This window comes from Mustela erminea, chromosome 18, assembly GCF_009829155.1.
Source record: "Mustela erminea isolate mMusErm1 chromosome 18, mMusErm1.Pri, whole genome shotgun sequence".
NCBI lineage: Eukaryota > Metazoa > Chordata > Mammalia > Carnivora > Mustelidae > Mustela > Mustela erminea.
Window position 1 is genome coordinate 13,970,785 of NC_045631.1, and position 22,262 is coordinate 13,993,046.

At 50.7% G+C, this 22,262-nt stretch overlaps 1 protein-coding gene across 6 annotated transcripts; it reads left to right on the forward strand.

Annotated features, from left to right (window-relative positions):
- Positions 1-398: 398 nt before the first annotated feature.
- Positions 399-21,362, forward strand: ALDH3A2 (aldehyde dehydrogenase 3 family member A2). 6 transcript variants are annotated; one of them, XM_032320525.1, is made up of 12 exons: positions 399-510; positions 662-823; positions 3,416-3,647; positions 4,909-4,994; positions 6,389-6,597; positions 7,677-7,794; positions 9,592-9,733; positions 12,262-12,428; positions 13,835-13,934; positions 16,507-16,742; positions 17,916-17,986; positions 20,705-21,362. In XM_032320525.1, exons 2-12 carry the CDS (start codon positions 671-673, stop codon positions 20,748-20,750), a joined length of 1,560 nt encoding a protein of 519 aa, XP_032176416.1. In that variant the 5' UTR covers positions 399-510; positions 662-670; the 3' UTR covers positions 20,751-21,362. The 6 variants fall into 6 exon arrangements, with proteins under 6 accessions (XP_032176416.1, XP_032176414.1, XP_032176418.1 ...); XM_032320523.1 differs by lacking the exon at positions 20,705-21,362 and adding an exon at positions 19,851-20,308; XM_032320527.1 differs by lacking the exon at positions 20,705-21,362 and adding an exon at positions 19,851-19,963 and having other exon boundaries at positions 17,867-17,986.
- The last annotated feature ends 900 nt before the right edge of the window (positions 21,363-22,262 follow it).

The window sequence follows — 22,262 nt, forward strand, 5'->3', positions numbered from 1 at the left end:
AAAGAACTTTCTGGAAAACCCTGCACGCTGCAAGCAGTCAGCGCAACGACGAGGGCGGGCGGCTGGGCGCTCACTGCCCACGGACGCGTTGAGGCCGCGCCAACGACACTGGGCGGCGCCGGGCCCCATCGGAGCCACAAAATGGAGGAGGGACGGGAACCCCCTCTCTCGAGGGCGTCTCTGGGAGTTGGCCGCGTTTCCTGTCCCGGGCCAGGGCTCCCCGGAGCTCCGGCCGCTTCCCGGGAGCCCCGCCTCCCCCCCCCCATAAAGCCTCAGCGTCCGCTCCGGAAACCACCCGCCGCACCCCTCCCCCGCCGCGCGCGCGGCCGCAGCTCCCACCCCTGGACCAGATCCCGGGGCGGCGTCCGGCCGCCGAGGTCACGTGGCCCGCGCCGGCCAATCGGAGCGCGGCTGCTGGTCGAGCCCAGCCCCGCCCGGCCGCGGTCGGACTGTCGGACCCGGGCGGGTGCGCAGAACGCCGCTGAGCCAGCGAGCGGTTGGGTGAACGGGGTGAGGCTCCGCGTCCGCGGGAGATAGGGTGGGGGGCGCCGGGCGGGAGGGGAGTGGCGGGGAGGGAGGCGGCGCCCGCCCGCGGGGCCATCCCTCCGGCCTGCCACGCCCCCGCCGCTGCAGCGCGCCGCAACCTCCAGTCTCTTTGTAGGACCAGGCCATGGAGAGCCGAATCCAGCGAGTTCGCGACGCGTTCGCGTCCGGCCGGTCGCGCCCGCTGAGGTTCCGGCTGCAGCAGCTCGAGGCCCTGCGCAGGATGGTACAGGAGCGCGAGAAGGACATCCTGCAGGCCATCGGCGCCGATCTGTGCAAGGTACGCGCGCGGCTGGGGGCGCCGGGACACCCGCCTCCCGCCGTCCCACTTGGGGACCGCATTCCGCCCGAGCTTTTGCATTTTTTTAAAATTTATTTTTGATTACGCAAGCACCGAGGGAGTGTTATCTCCAGCTGTACTGATAAAGCAAGTTTCCCGAAACTCTTACCTTGCTTAGTCAGCGCCTCTGATTGGAGACAACAAATAGATAGTGTCTTCTGGCCTCTTCCTCTGCTGTGATTGCCTTTTAGATCCTTGCCTGTTGTCTGTTGCATTGTGGATTTTGGTCATTTGTCAGCTTAATATCCCGCAAAACGTTTTTCTCTGGGTCTGTTTCTTGCCTTTTGGTTTATGGTTTCTTTTATAGACAGAGGTTTTTGGGTTGTCAGTTGTTGCGCTGAAGTTTTCCTCCCTGACTCTGTTTTAGGCCACTGCTCCTCAAACTTGAGTCCCATGGTGAGTCACCTGGGGATCTTGTTAAAATGCAAGTTACAGTTAAGTAGGTCTTGGAGGGCATCTGAGATTCGAAGAGTGTAACAAGCTCCCAGGTGGATACCATGTTGCCTATTTTGAAACCGTACTTTTAAAAAATCATTATTTCATTTTTTTTAATTGAGGAGTAGTTGACATACGCTATGATACTAGTTTCAGGTGTACAACTTAGCTGTGCAATATGGTTTTTTTTTTTTACTATTTCACCTTCTCTGAGTCCATCCATATTGTCACAAATGGCAAGATTACTTGCTTTTTTAGGGCTAAGTAGTATTCCATTCAAGACCTACCGATGCGCGCGCATGTGTACCACGTTTTCTTCATCTGTTCATCTATCAGACACTCAGATTGCTTCCGTATCCTGGTTATATTCAATAATGCTTCTGTGAACATACGGATGCGTCAATCTTTTTGAATTAGTAGGGGTTTTTTTTTTGGTTTTTGCCTTTTTCTTTAGATTTTATTTTTTAGAATCCTCTCTATACCCATTGTGGGGCCTGAGCTTACACCCCCCCCCAAGATCAAGAATTTCCTGCTCCACCGACTGAGCCTGCCAGGAACCCCTTAATTAGTATTTTCATTTTCTTTGGGTAAATACTGGGAAGTGGAATTGTGGAGTGGTGTATTTCTGTTTTTAATGTTGCGCGCCCCCTAAAATTAGTTAATAAATCTCCTTCACATATGGTCCAGGCACTTTTCAAACCGTGCTGGGGCTCAGAGTGAGTGAGTTTGTGTGGCGACACCTGGAGACCAGAGTCTTGGTTTCTTGTAGCTCTCTAGTTCTTCACTAACCATCCCCATCCCAGTTAAGCCCTGCTGATTTTCAAAGGCTGAGTTACAGAGGCTCCTCGGAGCGGGTCCCCAGGGCGGGGACACCTTATGTGGGGCTTGAACTCCTCCATCTTCAGGGGGGATCGCTACTCCTGTGATGCCACTGCTGATGCCACTGTGATGTGGGTCCCCATGCCCATGGTGTGCGTTTGAACTAGACCGTTTCTCTGCTCCTCCCACCCCATTCCATGTAGCTTTTTCTTTATGTCTTTAGCTGAAGACATAGCTGAAGAAGAGGTGTTCTGTGGGTCTCTAGGTCATCCTCAGAGAGTTATTCTCTAGGCATTTGGAGCCTTGGAGAGGCCATGAGAGGAGGTGAGCTCAGAATTCTCCTATTCTACCGTCCTCCCCAAAAAACCTGGAACCACTTTTTGAGTAACAAGGTGTCGGGTGGTATTTAGGGCATTAGTATATTACTGCTTTCTAGTATTATTGTTATCACTTTGTTTTTATGTTTTATCTTTATTCCAGGGGTAACAAGGCCCTGCTCTGGCTCTGTGAGACCCCCTTATTTCCTGCAAAGATCATCTTGAGGGGTAGTAACAGTAGTATTAGTAACAATGAGATATCAAATAAGGTGGCATAATTAAGATTTCAGAAAGGATGATTAGTCATTCTGAAAACATCAGATATTTAAGTGAGTATGTAGGTATATACAATTACTAAAGAACCGTAAGGTCCTTGCCCTTGAGGGATTTAAATTTGGGAAACAAACATAGTTATAAATCAGTGTGTGATGATGAAATGTTAGGATACATGCCAGAGGCAGAATTCCTGTGATTATATTATAAAGTGTGATCAAGACAGGCTAATATTCATCAGGGAAATCTTCCTGAAAGAGGTAATATTGAATCCTGACTTGAAAAGGCTTGCATCAGGGATGCCTGGGTGGCTCAGTAGGTTAAGCATCTGCCTTCAGCTCAAGCCCAGGGTCCTGGGATTGAGTCCTGTGTTAGGCTCCTTGCTGGGTGGGGAGCCTGCTTCTCTCTCTGCCTGCCTCTCCTTCAGCTTGTGCACACAGTTGCTCGCTCTCTCACCAATAAATAAAAATCTTTACAAAAAAAATTAAAAGGCTTGAATCAGTAAAGAAGGATTTAGAGGGGCTGACTGTATTAGCAAGCCCTTGCTGAGGGCGTGAAGGGTGTGAGTGTGCACAGTAAACCAGCTTAGTCTCATAAATGTCACTGCAGGTGTACGTAACCTGATTTTCGGCACTCAGGACTGAGTGTCAGACTTGTGCAAGGTTAACTGGGACTCTCTTTGTAACAGAGTGAATTCAACGCATACAGTCAGGAAGTCATTACCATTCTTGGCGAACTGGATCTTGTGCTGGAGAATCTTCCTGAATGGGTTACTGCCACGCCAGCCAAGAAGAACTTGCTGACCATGCTGGATGAGGCCTATGTCCAGCCAGAGCCCCTGGGAGTCGTACTCATCATCGGAGCTTGGAACTACCCCTTTGTTCTCACCATTCAGCCTCTGATTGGAGCCATTGCTGCAGGTCCGGGGTCAGCTTCCGTCTCCCTGATTCTTCGGAGGGGCTGCTTCTCTTCCATGGGTCGTAAATTAAGGATAGTGGCTGATGAAACACATTTGCTGTGGTGGTTTGCCTTGCTTTACACCAGCAACTACCGAGGATGCAAAAATATTATTATCATAAATGTATATTTAGCAAGTGCAAAGCAGTTTGTTAAAACGAAAGTACACTCTCAAGGTGGGTGGGCAGGCAGGTCCTGTGGGGTGGAACCGGCCAAAGGTGGTTTTGGGATGGGATATTAGTTCGTCTGGGCTGGGAGGAGCCGTGACACACAAAGGATTTTTTTTTTTACTTTTTTTTTTTCTTTTAAAATGATCTCTGTACCCAGCGTGGGGTTCCAACTCACAATCCTGAGATCAAGAGCCTCACGCTCTGGACCGAGCCAGCCAAACACTCCTTTATTATTATTTTTTTTTTTTTTAAAGCGGGCTCCAGCGATTTGCATGGTGCCTGTATTTTGAAATACTTGGACCGTGAACCCATGAAGGTCTTAAGTCGTGCAGTGACAGGTTCCGGAGTTTGGAGTCAGCCGTCCATGCTCTCGGGTGGTTGTAGTTGCCAGCTCTGGTGTTGGGTGAATCATTTGACTGTATCTGATCCGTTTCTTCATCTGGCTGGGGGCTGTGGGAGTCATGCTAGCTTGGGTATGTGGCAAACGCCAGGAGGTTAATTTCTTTCTTCTACTAGATCCCAGTCAACAATGTTTGTTGACAACAAGGCTTGTTTGCCCAGTAATTCCAAGGCAAACAGGAAAGTCTAGCCGGGAGAGTGGGAGTAAAGCTAGAGGAGGAGGAGAAGATAATGGAGCCTATTGTCCATGATGTGAAGTTAATGAGAACCAAGGAGTTTGAGGAAGTAAGACAAGATTTTGGGGCGCCTGCGTGGCTTAGTTGGTTAAGCATTTGCCTTTGGCTGAGGTCATGATCTCAAGGTCCTGGGATCGAGCCCCAAGTTGGGCTCCCTGCTCAGTGGGGAACCTGCTTCTCTCTCTCCCTTCCTTCCCCACTCATGTGTGTGCGCATGCGCGCGCGCTCTCGCTCTCAAATAAAATTAAAAAAACCAAAGAATGAAGAATCTCTTATGCTCATTGAGCAAGTGCAGAATTCAAAGCTGCCGAAGTAATGGGAGTACCTAGCCTGTATTCCCACCATGAGCGCTGTTGTGGTAGGTTTTAAGGTTACTCAAGTGTTAAAAGATGCCCTCCTGCTTTTTTTGCTTTGATTAGGAAATGCTGTCATTATCAAGCCTTCTGAACTAAGTGAAAAAACAGCTCAGCTCTTGGCCAAACTCCTTCCGCAGTATTTGGACCAGGTAATAATGTCTTGCTCCATCCTCAGCGTGTCTGTTTCTCGGTGGCTGCGGGGGTTGGGGAGCTATACATCTGCTCTTCCTCCTACTGTGTGCCGTTGACTGCTGTCTGCATGGAGTTGCTGTAGGGAGGAGTCCTAATTTACCCTTCATTGCAAGGCCTCTGTACAGTGTCGTAGCTGGAGTTGGACACATTCCTCGAGCAATCTGGAGGCTCACCGTGGGTTCTCCTTGCCGTCTTGTCACTGCCGCAGCAGCGGGCGAAACTACGATGTCCCAGTAGCTGTGGTTATCTGGCCCAAGAGGGCGATGAAGACAGGATGATGTCAGGGGTTGAGTAGGATTTGGAACCAGAAGATCGAGGTTGATAATCCTACTTCGCCACTCACTGGGGGTTATTTCTTGACTGTCCCACTCGGTGGGGATACCGAGGCCTACCCCTGCTTCACTCTCTCTGAGTTTGTTGGGGGACTAATCACAGACGTTCTGTAGATGAACTCATGCAAGTTACAACTTGAAGCATTTGCTGAGCACTTGAACTGTGGAGTGAGCGAGAGCTAACGAGCCCTCCTAATTAGTAGGAGATCAGGTGGAAGCATGAGGCCCCCAAGCCCGCTTTTATCTCATGCGCTCCGAGTCTTTTGAACACCTGGCTCTGTGTCCCTTCCTTGCCATCTGTTCCCTGTCATTGCTTCTTCGAGTCATGCTGCTGCATGAGATGTTCTTCCATTCCAATAGTGAGAAAAGCATAGGGCACCGAGGGCTCAGCCCAAAGCTTTGGGACCTCTCCCCAGTCCCGGTTAAGGAAACAGGCTCACAGGTGTGTGCAGTAAGGTTGCTGAGGGCCCCTAGCTAGCAAGTGACAGACCCCAGACTTGGTCCGGATCTGACTTCTAGAGCGGAGCTTCTCTCCCGTGTTGCCTCTCCCCTGCATTGCATCGAGTTGCGCTCGCTCCATTCCCCTGCCTCTTGGCCCGGGTTGAGCTCCGCAGGGTTGAGTAGTGCTGGAATGTTCAGCTCGAGACACTCAACTGGGACCTGGCCCGTGGTCCCCAACCGCAGACTCTTCACCAAAATCTCCAGCTTGCATGGCCCTGTCTCATGCACCTCCCCGGTGGAATCCAGCCACTTGCTCTCCCCTCTTGGCCGCCTTCACAGCTGAGCTCATTATGGAAACCTGCGGACCCGTGCTGGTCCCTTCCACTGCAGGCGGTGGGTCTCAGATGCCATCAGACTTTGTGCTCCACGTGTCCTCTGTTAGCTCCCTCCTGCCTCCTCCCTGGCGCTGGTCCCTTTCTTTTCCTGGTGTACTGGAACGCTGCAGGTTTATGTCGAAGAAGTTGCTCGTTAGGGCGATTTATTGGTGACGTCAGTGCTTCTGTTTCTCCTTCCCAAAGGAATTGTATGCCGTGATTAACGGTGGCATCCCTGAAACCACGGAGCTCCTGAAACAGCGGTTTGACCACATCCTCTATACGGGGAACACGGCTGTTGGGAGGATTGTCATGGAAGCCGCTGCCAAGCACTTGACCCCCGTGACACTTGAGCTGGGAGGCAAGAGCCCGTGTTACATCGACACAGATTGTGACCTGGATGTTGCCTGCCGGTGAGCCTTCTTGTACCCGAGGGCTTCCTGACACCGATAGCTTGGTGTGTCCTCTGTGCCCCGGAGTCCTGGGCCTCCTGGCTCCAAGAGACATTGTGGCATTCGGGTGGCTGATGTCCCCAGGGGCGGCGGAACTCTTTCCCAAACCACCTCCTGCCTCCACTGCCTGAAGAAATGAGCGGCGGGTCTCGACACCGCGTGGCTGTCCTTAGGAGTTACAGAGAAGTGCTTTCTTTACTTGAGGTTACAGAACTGCCAGGTGATCCAGGGAGGGAGTAAAGGATCGCATGTACATAGTAAAATCTTTAGATTCCCAGCAGGAAAGTGTTATGCTCGCCTCTTAATGAGTTCCTTTGTTGACAGAATCAGCGACTACTCATGTTTCTGCTCAGTAACATCATGCACCTGGGCACCAGAAAACGCCAGGTTGCAGGTGCTCCGCTAAATCAGTCTGGCTTTTCTCTCCCCTTCCGAGACGGGCAAAGAGGGCTTGGAGGCAGGCAGGCCGTGTCCAGGTTGTCTAGCTGCCAGAACCTGAGGCCTTGGGGAAAGGTGCCGATGGCAGGCTTTGATCCGCACGCGGGCATGGCTTTCCAGAGCGGGGCGGGGCTCCACACAGAAGAGGGTGGTCTTGGGGGCTGACTGCTCTCTTTATACCCGAACCTCCTGTCAGCAGGACCTACAGCTACAGCCAGGAGAACTGATGTATGTAAGGGGCTCCCGGCGTCTCAATGTCCCCTGGCTAGAGTCAGAGGAGAAGAGGGTGTGGGGAGGCTGCTGCTTATCTCAAAACAGGCAAGGGCTTCCCTGCTTATAAAGTACCATTTCCTGTGAGCTGGCATGAGAATGTCCCGGCTCCTCAGAGTGTACTGTGTCGATGGAAAAATGCATTCTAAGTTCCAACTGACTGATGTAGAGATAAGCTTATAAAGAAAGCATTTTTGTTCTTTTTCTACAAAGCCTACTAAGTAGATTTATGAGTACATGCTAGTTGCAGAATACTCAAATTACAGAAAAGCGTGTAGCAGATGAATAGTAGATTGAATTCTGTGGCTTTTCCATTTTCTCCCCCACCTCAGGCGCATAACTTGGGGGAAATACATGAATTGTGGCCAAACCTGCATTGCTCCTGACTATGTCCTCTGTGAACCGTCCCTCCAGCATCAAATTGTGCAGAAGATTAAGGAAACCGTGAAGGTTTGTGCTTTAACACATCTGAGTCCATTGATTTCATTAAGAAACTCGTCTAATCAGCTCTGTGTAGGCAGCATCCCTGGTCCCCACCCCACCTCCCAACCCCCGCCACCTCCTGGAGAATTCCAGTAGCATATGTGGCGGAGTTAATTTATGGTTTTATTCAAAACGCTCTGGGCACCTTTCTAAGAAAGGTGTCTGCTAGGAGCAAGATTAGGTTGGTGTTTAACCCTCTTCAGCTGTCTAGCTGATGTGTTGGAACAACTGGTTAGTTGTGGCACACGCTTTGAGAAAAAAAAATCAATAGCTATGTTTTGTGGTTTTTTTAGAGGATATTGGCAGTCCTCTGAAATGCAGGAAGAGGCCCTTGGCCTGTTGGCCATTGCTGATTAAGGTTCTCAGTTCTTGCGTGTACAGAGGGCTTAGGAAGGCCAGTAGTTTGGAGGAGTGAATTAATCAAATATGTATTGATACTGTACTCAGCCTGGTTCTCTCAAGTCTTTCAGGGTGTCCAAAGTAAAGATCTCTCTAGAAGGAATGGAGAAATGCTGTGGAAGTGGTCTGAGCTCAGCCTCGCAGAAAAGTAGGGTTTGGGTTGGAAGAGAGGAAGGGGGTGAACCAATGTGACTGAGCTCACTGGTGGGAGGGGGCCATTTAAAGCCCCCTGGGTGGAAGAAATTTCTGGAACAGTCATAGTTCACTCAACAGATGCTTACTGAGCACTGAAAGGAAGGATTGGGGACACCGAAGAGTAACATTATGATCAGAGAATGAAAAGTGTGCCCCGGGAACTTGAGAGAAGATCCAAGCGGGTTCACTCTGGGCACAGAGGACTGAAGGTCTGGATAGGGGACTTGGCTCTGTGGGATGGGACTGAAGATGGGGCCAGAAAAGGGGAACATGAAAGGGGTCTTGGCCAGACTCAGGGAATATGGGACGTCAGGGTTTCATGACATCCTGTGAGACTGAAAGCCCTTGGAGATGGGAGAAGACGTGCTTAGCTGAGTTTTGGGGATGCAGTTGGTTTCAAAGGAGTAGGATCCCCTCTGCCTTCCTCTGAGGCAATTCACATCCTTAAGACAGCAGTTCTCACCTGAGGTTCTCCCATGTATGAAAGTTTCCAGTCCTCACCTTCTGAAGACTGCAGTTCAGCTGGTCTGGGGTCTCCAGTGATTCTAAGGGGCAGGCAGCCTTGAAAACCACTGCGCGTGGCTCTGGAGCTCTGGAGCTGGGGCTCATCAGCATGCTTCCGGGGAGATTCTTAGCACCTAGACCTGGGGGAGGGTTGCTTGGAGCAGGGTGAACAACACTCCTCCTGACTTGAGAGTAAATTTTTTTTGAAGATTTTATTTTTTTATTTGACGGAGATCACAAGTAGGCAGAGAGGCGGACAGAGAGAGAGGAGGAAGCAGGCTCCCCGCTGAGCAGAGAGCCCAGTGGAGGGCTCGATCCCAGGACCCTGAGATCATGACCTGAGCTGAAGGCAGAGGCTTTAACCCACTGAGCCACCCAGGTGCCCCCTGACTTGAGAGTAAATTGAGAGCATTCGCCCCCGGTACGACCCCTGGCTGGTCTGCAGGATGACCCTACGAACCCCGGACATCACGGAGAGTCCTCAGTCTGTGCGTCTGCCTTAGTTCTCGTGCCCAGCCTGCCAGGAAGTGTAAACACTGTTAGACCACTTGAGGGAGGAGGGCGGTGATCCACAACCAGATGGCTTTTCGGGCATGGGTAGATTTTGCGCTTATTAAACTGAAATAGCGGTCTTCTGTGGTGGTTAAATACAATGATTTTAAATAGGAATTTTATGGTGAAAATATAAAAGAATCTCCCGATTATGAGAGGATCATCAACCTTCGTCATTTTAAGAGGATACTAAATTTGCTGGAAGGACAGAAGATCGCTTTCGGTGGGGAGACCGATGAGGCCACACGCTACGTAGGTAATAGAAATTGACCTTTTGCTCTGGGGACACGGGCAGTGTGACAGTTTCCGTTGACGCTATTTACTGACACTGAATAAGCTTTTGGAGACTAATGTTTAATGAGCAGTGACACGCTGCTTTCTGGTGCTCATTCTTGTATAACCACTTAGAGCTGGTTCTGGGTCTTTACAAATAATACCACCTGTGTTGCACTGGCTTTTTGCCTTACATGCAGCTTTTCTTTTCTTTTTTTTTTTTTTTTTTTCCCTTCCTACACCCTGTAACTTAACCCTGAGAAGCAAAACAGAACTCTTGGGTAATTCCTTCTGGTTTCTGGCAGGGGGCACAGCCCAAGGAGGAAATCATTCCACCACAAGTAGTTAGTGGCAGTACTGGTCCAGAAGTAATGTTTCCTTGTTTCATTTTTAAAATTTTTTTGGATTTATTTATTTATAGAGCGGGAGGGGGGCAGAAGGGGGAGAGGGAAAGAGAATTTTTTTTTTTCAAGATTTTATCCATTTATCTACTTGATACAGAGAGACACACAGTGAGAGAGGGAACATAAGCAGGAGGGTGGTAGAGGGGGAAGCAGGCTTCCCGCCGAGCAGGGAGCCTGATATGAGGCTCGATCCCAGGAGCCTGGGATCATGACCCAGGCCGAAGGCAGGTGCCCAACCGACTGAGCCACGCAGGCACCCCAGGGAGAGAGAATCTTTAGCAGACTCTGTACTGGGCATAGATTCTACCGGAGCTTGATCTCATGACCCTGAGGTCATGACCTGAGCTGATACCAAGTGTCAGAAGTTTTAACTGACTGCACCACCCAGGCACCCCAGAAATGTTTTTCTTCTCTCAGGCTTGACATTGTTTACTTTGTTTTTGTGTTCTTTTATTCTTCACCAGGAGTATGTATGCCTGTTGCATTTTGAACACACTGTTCTTCTTCTTCTTCTTCTTTTTTTTTTTTTTAAAGATTCTATTTTTGTATTTGAGAGAGAGAGAAAGCAGGAGTAGGGGGAAGGGCTAGGGAGAAGCAGACTCCCCACTGAGCCAGTAACCCAACATGGCTCCATCCCAGGACCCTGAGCAATGACGTGAGCCAGAGGCAGACACTTACCAACTGAGTGACCCAGGCGCCCCCAAACACATTATTGTAAAATAACATAAGGTGACCGAGGAATGAGAGACACATTTACTCAGCTGAAAAGCTGTCCTATATGGCTTTACTTATGCCTTTTTAGCAGACAGGATGCTGCACATCCTCAAAAAACCCAACTTGAAAGAACCTAAAACCCTAGAGGATTAAAACAATGAGGAGGAAAATATTCTCACATCAGTAACAGCTCTCAAACCCCCAGTTTTTCATCTTTCTGTTTTCCCATCAGCTGTTGACCTTGGCTGCTCCTCGGCTCATCAACAGCAAGAGAAAAGGTCTTTTGCAATTAGATCAACCAGTTACGAATGTCCCCCTGACCTGCAGTCAAGGTCAGCTTACCTGTACACACAGCTGTGTAGGGAGTAGACCACCCCCGCCCCTGCCCCGGAACGGTTCTCTGAGCCCGGGAAGCAGCGGGCGGTGGTTTTGGGGAGACTGCAGACACCCCCGTGCAGGGTGCTGGCGAGAGCCATCTTCTGCCACGTTGCCCGGATGACCTAGTGGGAAATGAGGGGGAAAGGAAGAGAGAGAGCTTGTTACTGGCAGGTGCCTTCTCTTTTCATTGAAGACCCGGCTTGTTTGTGGGGTCTTTGAGACCCCTGCAGTTTGGTGTGGCATGGCATGGATGCCAGGACTCTGCAAAGCCTTGTCGGCACCCACGTTGCCTGCCTGTCTTGCGCGCCTTCCCCATAGTGGCTGGAACCCTGAACTCAGGGTCTCTTGACCCCTGAAGTCCATCCTTAACCTGACAGAGTTAAAGGTCAGTGGCATCCTATGCGTGGAAGCATGCGAACCAAGAAATGGTGTCCATTTGATCCATGGAGGGGCTGTGTGCGTTGCCAGAGGGACCTGCGCAGAGCGAGATGGAAACAACCCCCAACCCCCTGGTCCATGTGGATGTGGCTGCCAACAGGGTCAGACGTGAATAGACTCAGGCATCTGTATCTTCTCCTCGCTTGCCTGTGGGATCCCCGGATGCACCAGCTTGGAGACAGACACGCACGGTCCTCCACATCAGGACTGATTTCTTCAGGACTTTTTTTTATATTCTTCAGTAGCTAATTCTTGGGCGGGATCACGAAGGGATGGATCAGTGAGCCAGAAACAAATGTTAAGATGGGAGCTTGGTGGGGCGCCTGGGTGGCTCAGTGGGTTAAAGCCTCTGCCTTCTGCTCAGGTCATAATCCCGGGATCCTGGGATCCAGCCCCGCATTGGGCTCTCTGCTCAACAGGAAGCCTGCTTCCCCACCCCTCTCTCTCTCTGCCTGCCTCTCTGCCTACTTGTGATCTCTGTCAAATAAATAAAATCTTTAACAAACAAAAAAAAGTGGAGAGCTTGGCGTTCCTGTCTTCGACTTCACCATTTTCACTCGCTGCTTTTCTCTTCCAGCCCCAACGATCCTTACTGACGTCGATCCTGAAGCCAGGGTGATGCAAGAAGAAATTTTCGGGCCCATTCTTCCCATCGTGCCTGTGAAGGATGCCGACGAGGCCATAAAGTTCATCAACAGCCGTGAAAAGCCACTGGCCTTCTACATCTTTTCTCACAATGATAAGGTAGGCGCTGTGGAGAACGGCTCCCTGGCACGAGTCACTGTCACAGACCAGGTTCCTTCCCGGCCACATGGTCTGTTTCCTCCAGTAACAGAGTTCACCGAGCAAGGCGCTGCTCGCAGACAGTTGTCTGGAGTAATGAGGCCCTGGGGTTATAGCTGTCACCCTTCCCACGCTCCCTGGGGTCAGACCTGAGTCTTCAGGGCTGTGTCACAAGCTCTTGCGCTCACAAACATCTCCCCTGTAATTGTAAGGCTTCCATACCGGCACTGGAAGCTTCTGTGGCCTGCACTCCCAGGGCATTCCTGTGTAAGAGCCTTCGCTCTTACCCCAGTGGCATTTGTGGCCCTCAGTGGGCTGTGTGGGGCTGTGGTGTCTATAACAGTCACGGGTACAGTTGTGAAATCGCCGACTTCACTTTCCTCAGTTTCTCTGGTAGAGCGAGGGGCCATACCAGTCAGGTGAGCCTGTGATGCCCTATTACACCAGGGTGAGTGGCCCCCTGGCCGTGTTGCATGGCTCCCGAGGGGACTGGCTGTTGCTGAGGGACAGTGGCCTTGAGCTGGGCAGGTGGGCTCAGGAGCCGTCTGGAGAAGTGGGAGAACCTGAGGGAGGGGGGTGCTGGTCAAGGTCTGAGGAGTTCGCGCATGGAGGTTCTGTGCATGGTGACACACTGCTTCCAGAGCCTGCCGTGCTGTGGGGACACGGCCTTGTGAAGGGACCCCGGATGCGTGGGCCTCCGTGAATAATGGGTTATTAATCATGGTCTGACGTGTTGAACGACCACAGATGATGCACACAAGAGCCCTGAAGCCCAAAGTCTACCGGGCAGGGCGCACGTCCGTGGGGTGCGCTGCCCAGTGACAGGGTCGCCCTACCACAGCCCACTGTGACCCTTGTGACTCAAACTCCCGAGGCCTTGTGGGTAGCAAGGAGAAGTGACATTTCTTCAGGTGTCCTCATGCCTATTCTGGTCTTGGGCCAGCCATTTCTTCAAAACAGATCAAATTCCAAGTCTGAACATGTAAACATTCTTGGCAGTTCCCGAACACTCCAGGGTACTGCCAGTCCCACGCGGTCATTCAGAGCAGAGGGGGAGAAACGGGCGATGGCTGAGACCCTGAATGCAGTCTGGACTGTTCCTCGTGGCCATCAGGGGCGCCCTTGGCCGAGGCAGCAGTGGAGCACATGGGAGGCCGCGGCAGCCTTCGAGGGCCAGACGTGCATCTGACCACGTACCTGCGATTGCACATTTGCCAAATCGAGCTGCGCCTTCGGAGGCTGATGCAGGCAGCACTGTTTGCCAGAGGCAGGTGGGCGGGCCCAGGTGTGGAGCCTACGAGTTCTGCTCCCGGCCGTGGCCGGTGCCACGGGCACTGCTGACCCAGAGCCCGTGTTCCCTCCCTCAGCTCGTCAGACGGATGATCGACGGCACGTCCAGCGGCGGCGTCACGGCCAACGACGTCATCATGCACTTCACCCTCAGCTCGCTGCCCTTTGGGGGTGTAGGTGAGTAGCCCCCTCGGCCACACGTGGCGCCAGCTGCCAGAGTCCCACGGTGGTGCAGGTCATCTGGCTGTTGGGTGACTCTGTCCTGTCGCCCCTTCCGTTCTTAGTAGCCCCCAGCGCAGTCTGTAACTGGTTTTGTTCCTTTCACTGGTTTGCCTATATATTGGTTATTACTTGGTTGGTTACGGTCCTTTTCTTAGGTTGAGGGGATTTTTAAAAATTTTTATTTTTTGGCCAAAGCCAGGTCTCAGATTCACAGATAAGGCTCCTCTGTCTTTTGTGACGGTGAGGTAGTGGATGCCGGGTGCAGAACACCCAGAGCAGGCGGCAGTCGGGGTTTCTGAGTCCCCCCTTGCTGTCTGCTCAGGGTGGGGCGAAGTCGTCCTCGGGGTCCACCCCCACAGCCCCCCAGGCCTCTGTGTGGGGTGCAGAGGAAGAGATTCCCGGTGTTTTGAGGACGCGCTCATTCTTGGGGAGGTTCCATGGACACAGCCCGGGCCCTGCTGTTTTCCTTTGGGCCGTGACCCGCCTGCCTCTTCCACATGCCAGATGACCGGCCCTGCTCATACTTATCCTTCAGTAGCTAGGTGGTCGGCCTCTCTAATATCTTGTTGAAGTGTCACCAATAACGAGTGTGTAGGAATTCTCACAGTAAGAAGCAAACAGTAAAGCCACTGTCTTAGAAGCCCAAGAGACCACAGCCTGCCACCCATGTGTGCCCCATGTCTGGTTCTAGGGTGTGGGGGGATTGCCAGTGCCCAGCACCGTGCCTGGTGCACATGAGGGACCGGTTGAGAGAGGCCTGGGCTGGGGCCCAGACTGGAGCTAGTGGTGGCTTGGACTGGCCTGGTTGCAGGGGACCTAGTGAAAAGGGGCTGGATATTTTGGGGGGGGTGTCAAGCAACAGGATTTGCTGATGGATTGAGCGTGTTGTGGAGGGAGGGGCGGTGAATGAAAGGGAAGATAGCTTACAGGATGGAGGCTGCTATTCCTCACTGCCCAGCTTCTTAAAGGATTCTGTGAGACTCCAGTCTTTGCTGGCTCCCAGCAAAGACTCGGGCATCCCTGGTGCCTCCTGAGTGTACGTCGAGTGACTTGTGTTCAGTCCCTGTTTTGTGTTTAGCATCATTGACCATATCCTCCTCTTTATAACAAAACCTTTTGCCTGCTACACACAGAAGGAATCAGGCTTCGTAGGAAAAGAGAATTAAAGCTTAGATTACCCTTACCCCACTCTTTAAGCTCTGGGGTACATCCTTAAAATTCCTTTCCTTGTGCATGTTTGCACACATTCGTATATGTAAAAGCAGGAATATTTTGTTCAAACTTGTACTCTGTTTTTCACCTGTGTGTGAGAGTAGAGTGGGCTATCTTCCCACGTCGGCATGGTCGTGTGTCATGATTTCAGTAACCGACCAGTGCTCTGTCCTACAGATGGGCCGTATTTGCGTTTAATTCCTGGCATTAGGTTTTTGTGAGTCCACATTTTTCCAGGTTAGGATTCTAATACAGTTTTGTGCAATTTCTGATTCTTGGGGGAAAATGTCTCAACATATTATACTGTGTTAAAAAGGCTTAGAGCTGTTTTTTTTTTTTTTTTTCCAAAGTGAAATGCTTTTTTCCTCCTGTTTCTAAAAGTGATAAGAGTTTTTTTAGGGAAAAGGGCAACCACAAAACACTACAGACAGCTGTAAGGCTGAAATGTAGTAGTCTCCCAGGCATAAATGCTGTCATTGTGTTGACATATAATTTCTGTTTCTCCATAACAATGTGTGTCTTTTGATGCATATTACCAAATTTCTCTATAGCTTCAGTTGTCCCCAAAATGATGTGTCAGCAGCCCCCAGAGCACCAGTAAGTGCCTTCCTGGCCCCATTCTCCTGTGCCTCATGCCACCATGCCATACAGTGTATCTGCCCAGCACCCATAATAAAGAAGACTGTCCCAGAGCATGGCTTAAAAGAGGGCAAGGATTTATAACTTGCTTACTGTTACCCAGTGGGGTAACCCAGTGGGGTAACCCCAGGGTTCCTGTCTTTGCTGCTCTCTAGGAGCTTAGAGGAAGCAAGTGGGGGAAGAGGGCTATGGATAAACAAAGCTACATGGAATAGCAGGAAAAGAGCACATGGTAGTTAAGAGTCCAGCTGATCTGGATACACATTCTGGCTTTGCCTTCTCCACCTTGGGCAAGTTGCCTGACCCTGGCAGTCTCCCTCGTAGTCTCTGGAATCAGGGCACTAATGCCTTCATACCAAGGGGTTTTGGCGAGAATATATTTAGAGCAGGGTCCTTGGTCTCAGTGAGAGCGACTGGCCCGGAGAGCTGCAAGCCTCACTGGACCCTTGGAGAGTGCCCCCTTTTGGCAGGGAGATCAACTTGCTGGTGACTGGGAGAGGGGTGGGGCGGGGTGTGGGGGGGAGAACTTCCTCAAAGCATCATTTGTGCTGAGAAGTTAGGTGGGGGTGTCCAGGACGGCAAGGAGTGCCATGGGTTTCCTCTGTTGGGGTTCATGCAGACAGGTAGCTTGTGTCCCCTACAATGGAGCCTGTCTTGTCTGGTCCCTCTGTTTCAGGTTCTAGCGGAATGGGAGCTTACCATGGGAAGTACAGTTTTGATACCTTCTCTCATCAGCGGCCCTGTCTGCTGAAGAGTTTAAAGAGGGAAGGTGCTAACAAGCTCAGGTATCCTCCCAACAGCCAGTCAAAGGTGGATTGGGCAAAATTCTTCATCCTGAAGCGCTTCAACAGAGGAAAACTCGGTCTGCTGTTGCTGGCTCTCCTGGGTGTTGTGGCGGCCGTGCTGCTCAAGGTGAGTCCTTGCCTTTCCGGGCCCACCCGAACGGCTGCCAGACACTCTCCTCTTCTGTCATGGGAGCGCTTCAGCTTTTAGAGATAAACTCTGTCTCTCGTATTCACTTTCCGAGTCTGGGACAGGGTCGGTGAACTGCAACCCCCAGCCGTCTTCCTGGGCAACAGCCACAACCTGGTGCTGACTTCGCGTCCCAAGAGCTCAGTGTGTGCTGCAGTGGCCATGCGGCTGGCAGGGCATAAATGATCATGGAGGAATTATGCCGACCTCTGGTGTAAGAGTTTAAGACCCCGGGCTCTTGGATGGCTCAGTCAGTTCAGGGTCTTGCTCTTGATACCGGCTCGGGTCATGATCTCAGGGTCCTGGGATCCGTGGGTTCGAGTCCCTTGTGGGCTTTGCGCTGAATGGGAGGTCCACGTGAGGATTCTCTCTCTTCCTTCCCCCACCCCACTGCTTGCACTGTCTTTCTCTTTCTCAGATAAACCAATAAGTCTTAAGAAAAAAAACAAACCCAGAAACAAAAACCCAAAGGGCAAAACCCTGTAGAACTTGCTGGAGGGATTCTGAGCCATCCAGCACTCTGATCCTTGTGGTCCTGGGTGTCTCGGTGGCAGTGCAGTTCTCTACTGTGCCGGGCATCCACATGGGGTGCCCACAGGTCACGAGGGGATGACTTGTGTGCTGGTGTGACTATGGCAGGGGAAGGTGAATGCTTTGCAGCCCCCATTGACTGCCCTGTAAATTCTGTCTCTGGGGGTGTTACTGTAGATGTGGGCTCCCTGAGCGGCCCATGATACCTGCCTCCCCAAGGCAGTCCATGAGTCCTTGGGGGTGACCGAGAAGGTCCAAGGGGACGGAAGTGAAGACAGACATGGGGGCAAAGCCACCGTGTTCTCTGAGCGCTCGGCTAGCCAATCGGGGTGACACACCAAAGATAGTGACAACACCTGTGACACCACAGCCTTGGAAGGGAGGCCAGATTCTAGCATTCACTGGAAATATCTGTGTTCTTATCTGCATTTTGGTTCCAGTTTGCAAGTGGGGGAGTGGCTCGTCTTCCAGGGTCACCGCTCTGGTGGAACTGGAGAGACCAGTTGCATTGGAAATCATTTGGGTTTTCTCAGAAACACAAGGCTGTGCTGAGGAGAAAGGCCCTGTTGATTTTTCTCGCAGCTCAGACTGCGTTGTCCCGTAAGCAGTGACGACCACAGATCCCACGGCCCAGCTCTGTCTTTAAGAGTGAGGTAGGAACTGCTCGTTTTCTATCTCTGTGTAAAGTGGGTCGAGTTGGCAATCTGTTGCTTGGCCCCGGGTATCAGTGTTCAAACTTGATTTAGCCATAGTTTTTAAAAGGGCCAGGGTGGCTTGCTGGGGTCTTTAAAAAAAATGTGGAGGTAATGGCTCAGCTGGGTCTAGATGAAAACCACATCACTTGTAGAAAAAGGAGCGTCGCAGGTGCCTCCCACCCCAATCCACTCGGCTCCCCTGGAGCTGATCCCCTCCGATCTGTAGACCACACATACACGGTGAACCCTTTGCTTTCTAAGTGGAGACCAATCTTCTAAAAAATACTCTTAAGTCATTGTTTTCTTTGGAGTTGTTTGGGTGTTTCAGAAGAAGTGTGACTTCAGAACTTGTGCTGGCAGATGGCATGAATCGAAACCCTGTGTGCCTTCGAGAGGCTCCTCCCTCTGCATCTCTCTGAGCTCTGTGGCGTGCATGGGTCTGGAGTCATCCTCTGCCCTCTTCTCTTGTCCCCAGACACTTGTCCATCCCCAGCCCGAGAGGCACCATCTTGCTGGGGGGACCTCTTCGCATCATGGGACATTCAGGGCTCCAGGCTGCCGGTGTTCCCCACAGGGGCAGCGTGCTGGGTCCGACAGGCTGGGGTAGGCCAGGTAGACCACCCAGAGCTCCCCAGAGGGTTTGTCAGACAAGCCTTCTCTGTGAACGCCCACAGAAGCAACAGTGTATAAAGACATGTCGCTTGGAACCAGGAAAATACGGCTTTGATCCCTGGCTCTGAGATCAGCCAAATTCCACCTCCGAGCAAGGCCTGTTCTGAGTCCACCCTTCGGCCTCGGCCTGCTCATCTGTGGAACAAGGGCCACCAGCCGTGGTCTCTCACCAGGGAGACCCGCTTCTCATTACTGTAAGCGGATGTGTTTAGTGGTTTGGACCTTTCTGGATTCTGTGTGGGACCAGTGAGGATTTGGTTTTCTTTTCCTCTTTGCTTCTCTGCTGACTTCTCTTCTGACTCTGAGTTTCTGTTCTTTCTAGTAAATCACCTTTTATTTTAAATAAGCAATTCTGAGCCCACGTTGTGCCTTTACTTGAGGAGTCTTTATTGGGCCTGCACTCATTTTCCTGAAGTGGCTTTTCTACACGTAATTATTTTGTCACGTGCTTGGTTGTGACTTCATTAATTCATTTCACTAGAACGAGAACAGGCTTGGGACATTGTTAAATGGGAGATTGAAAGCAGTAATGATCGGTTTAAAGGGAGCATGTCAGACTCGCTGAATAGAGAGGAGTTTTCTCTATGCATCTAAAAAAATTGTGTGCGCGCGTGTGTGTGTGTGTGTACACATCTATACCAAGTCAAGTTCCAGCAAAGTGTCACAGAAACCACAGAAAGTGTGGTAGGGGGTGCCGGTTTTAAAAAAAAAAGTTGAGAAATGGAAAGGGCTACCATTGAAAGATGAGAGAATCAAGTATGCCATCCAAGCTTCCAGATTTCGTGTGGAGGCTTCAGCCTCCCACTCATGACTGGAGCATAGTAAGTGAACATTTTCCATTCCTGGCCCAACCCTGGGGTTGTCTCACCCACAGGAGACAGAACACCGCCTCCTCACCGCTGCCTGACTTGTTATTGTTACTTTGCACGGGAAGGTATAGTCTTTTATCCTCAGCCCAGACCTTGCTTAACATCTTAGGGAGACAGGGACCTTTTTTTTTTTTTTTTTTTTTTTTTAAATACAGCGCACTTCGTGTCTCTGAACGTAAGAGGCACTTGGTAGAGTCCCGATATGGATTTCCTGTTCCAGGGCTGGTCAGGTGGGGTCTTAGACCAGCAGAGTAACCAGGATCCCTCTCTCCTCTCTCTAGGCCAGATACTACTGAAGAAAGATCCTATTCAAACTCCTGGTTGCCTCTACCGAATTATTCCTCTGTTAAACAGTTAATGAACCAATCATTTTAAAATCCTACCAAAAATAGTAAGGAAGTAACGCAAATGCATCGGAATCAACCGTCAAAGTCATTGGTGTGCCCCATGGATAAAACCTGCCATCTCAGCCAAACCCCAGCCTTCCCCTCTGTGGAGTGGGGGACGCACTCCGAGAATGCATTTTACATGGGTTACCCAGACCTTAGAGCTTGAGTCTAGGGGAGGCGAACGTGTTAGGCTAAACCCTTGGGACATGTAAAGGAGTCTTGGAACCTGCTGAGTGACTTCTTCACTCCAGTTCTTGGGACACAAGACACCCTGCCCAGGGTTATCCACAGCCCTCCGTGTCCAGAGAGGTGAGGCTAGACCTTCCAGCTCTGCTTGAGTTTTGAGGCACTAGAATTGTATATGGGGGGGGGGCAGGTCGTCCCTGTCTCTCATCCACTGGGACATGAGGACTTAACCTTCAGGAGTCAGCCCTCCTGTCAGATGGGCCACCTGACCAGTGGTCTTCCTCCTTTCTCATCCATTCTCCATCCTCTCTCCTGTTTATATTGGGACAGTCTCTTGGGGCCATCCACAAATGCCTTCTGTGACTAATACCACGTAAAACATCACCTTGTACGCCCTGGGGGTTCTGGGAAGACAAGTTGCCAGTTTCATGCATGTATCATCTGTCATTCTTCCCGTGAAGGAGTTGTAGGATTCTGCATCTTCTAAAACTCTAACTGGCATGTTTAATGCTGTAATAAGGAGACTTCTAACAAGTTAAGTTAATACTTAACTCTCTCAGGATCTTAAAGTTTCAAGTCAGTGGATCTTCAAGGACAAATCTGTAAGTTTCTTAGGTGCACAGCACAATGCACATAAATTCCACTTTGCTAAACTTCAGAGAGATCCCTGAGTAAGTGCAGCCTTCAGGACCTAACACAGAAAGCCACTGCCTACCATGACCAAGAGGCCTTGGATAATCAGGACTTCAGAGTTGGAGAGCTTTGGAGGGGGCTGATGGTGGATTGTTTGGAGAAGGACTCTGTGAGCCACAGCGGTTGGCCACGCTGAAGAGGACGGAGGACACAGGAAGGGGAGCTCTGTTGAGATGGCTGGGACCGGAGACCTGAAGCAGTTCAGTCCAGTAGGAAAGACCTCAGCCTCCCTGCCAGGCCTTGGGGACTCCTGGCTGTAGGGGCCCCACCATCCCCAGAGCATGAGTCACCGGCTTGATTGCACACACTCAGACAGCGTGTGACCTTCATGTCAGCATGAGGTGTCAAGAACTCGTCACTAGGCTAGTCCATCAGGATAATCGGTCATAAAATATCTTAGAATATCCATGTGGAATTTTTCATTTAGCCTACTAAATTGTACTTTCTAATTTCTAGTTCAACTAAATTATTGGCTTGTCTATTGGTATATTCTGCTTAAAAATAAATACATAATATTTACTAAAACTGGCATGAGGTTTAATGACATTCTTTGCATAGAACCTCTTAGGGCCTTGGAGACAATTCTTGGGCCCTAAGTTCCCCCCACCCAACTAATCCTTTTTTTGCCTTTATCTATCATAGGTGGTAATTATCAACTTGAAGTCCTGCTTCCTCAAATTCTTAGCCAAGATTTTCTCAGGCTTTACTTTTTAAGGGAGGGAGGGCTGTGGGGGAGGGGCTGAGGGAGCTTAAGAAAGAGATTCTCCAGCAGACACCTTGCGGAGCACAGAGCCAACACGGGGCTGGATCTCACCACCCTGAGATCGTGACCCGGGCAGAAATCGAGACCTAGACGCTCAACTGAATGCACCACCTAGGCACCCCTATGGCTTTTTATTTTTTAAAATACCTGTGTAGTAAATACGTTTTTTCCAGCTCTACCCTCGTATCCCCATTTGCTAATCTAAAACAAGCGTTTCCTAAACCTCCACCCAGAACACTAATCCCATGGGTTTTACACAAAAGTTGATCCCGCCTCCCATTCTGTCGACCAGAATTTGGGAAGCAGCCATATTAGAGGGTCTTCGGCAGGGAACCCTTTGCTCTGAACACTTCATAACCTTAGAACACATTTAAGGAAACGGCGACATTACTTTTCTGTGTTCGGTTCCCAGTCACTTCCTTGGCTTGCCAGCAGCTCACTAAGGTATGTGTGTCCCCCAGACAAGGAGGATCTCCACCTTCTGGGAAGTGGGAGGCCCGGAGTGTCTCCGGGTCCAACAACACGAGTTCACAGTGACTCCTGCAAACTGGGATTATGGTCTCTGCTTCCTTTTTGGTTTTTCTATTGGCTCTGATCAATAAATTCATTTTATTTGTGAGTGCGTTTACAGCTCCTGATTGGAAGGGTCTGTGTGGCAGGGG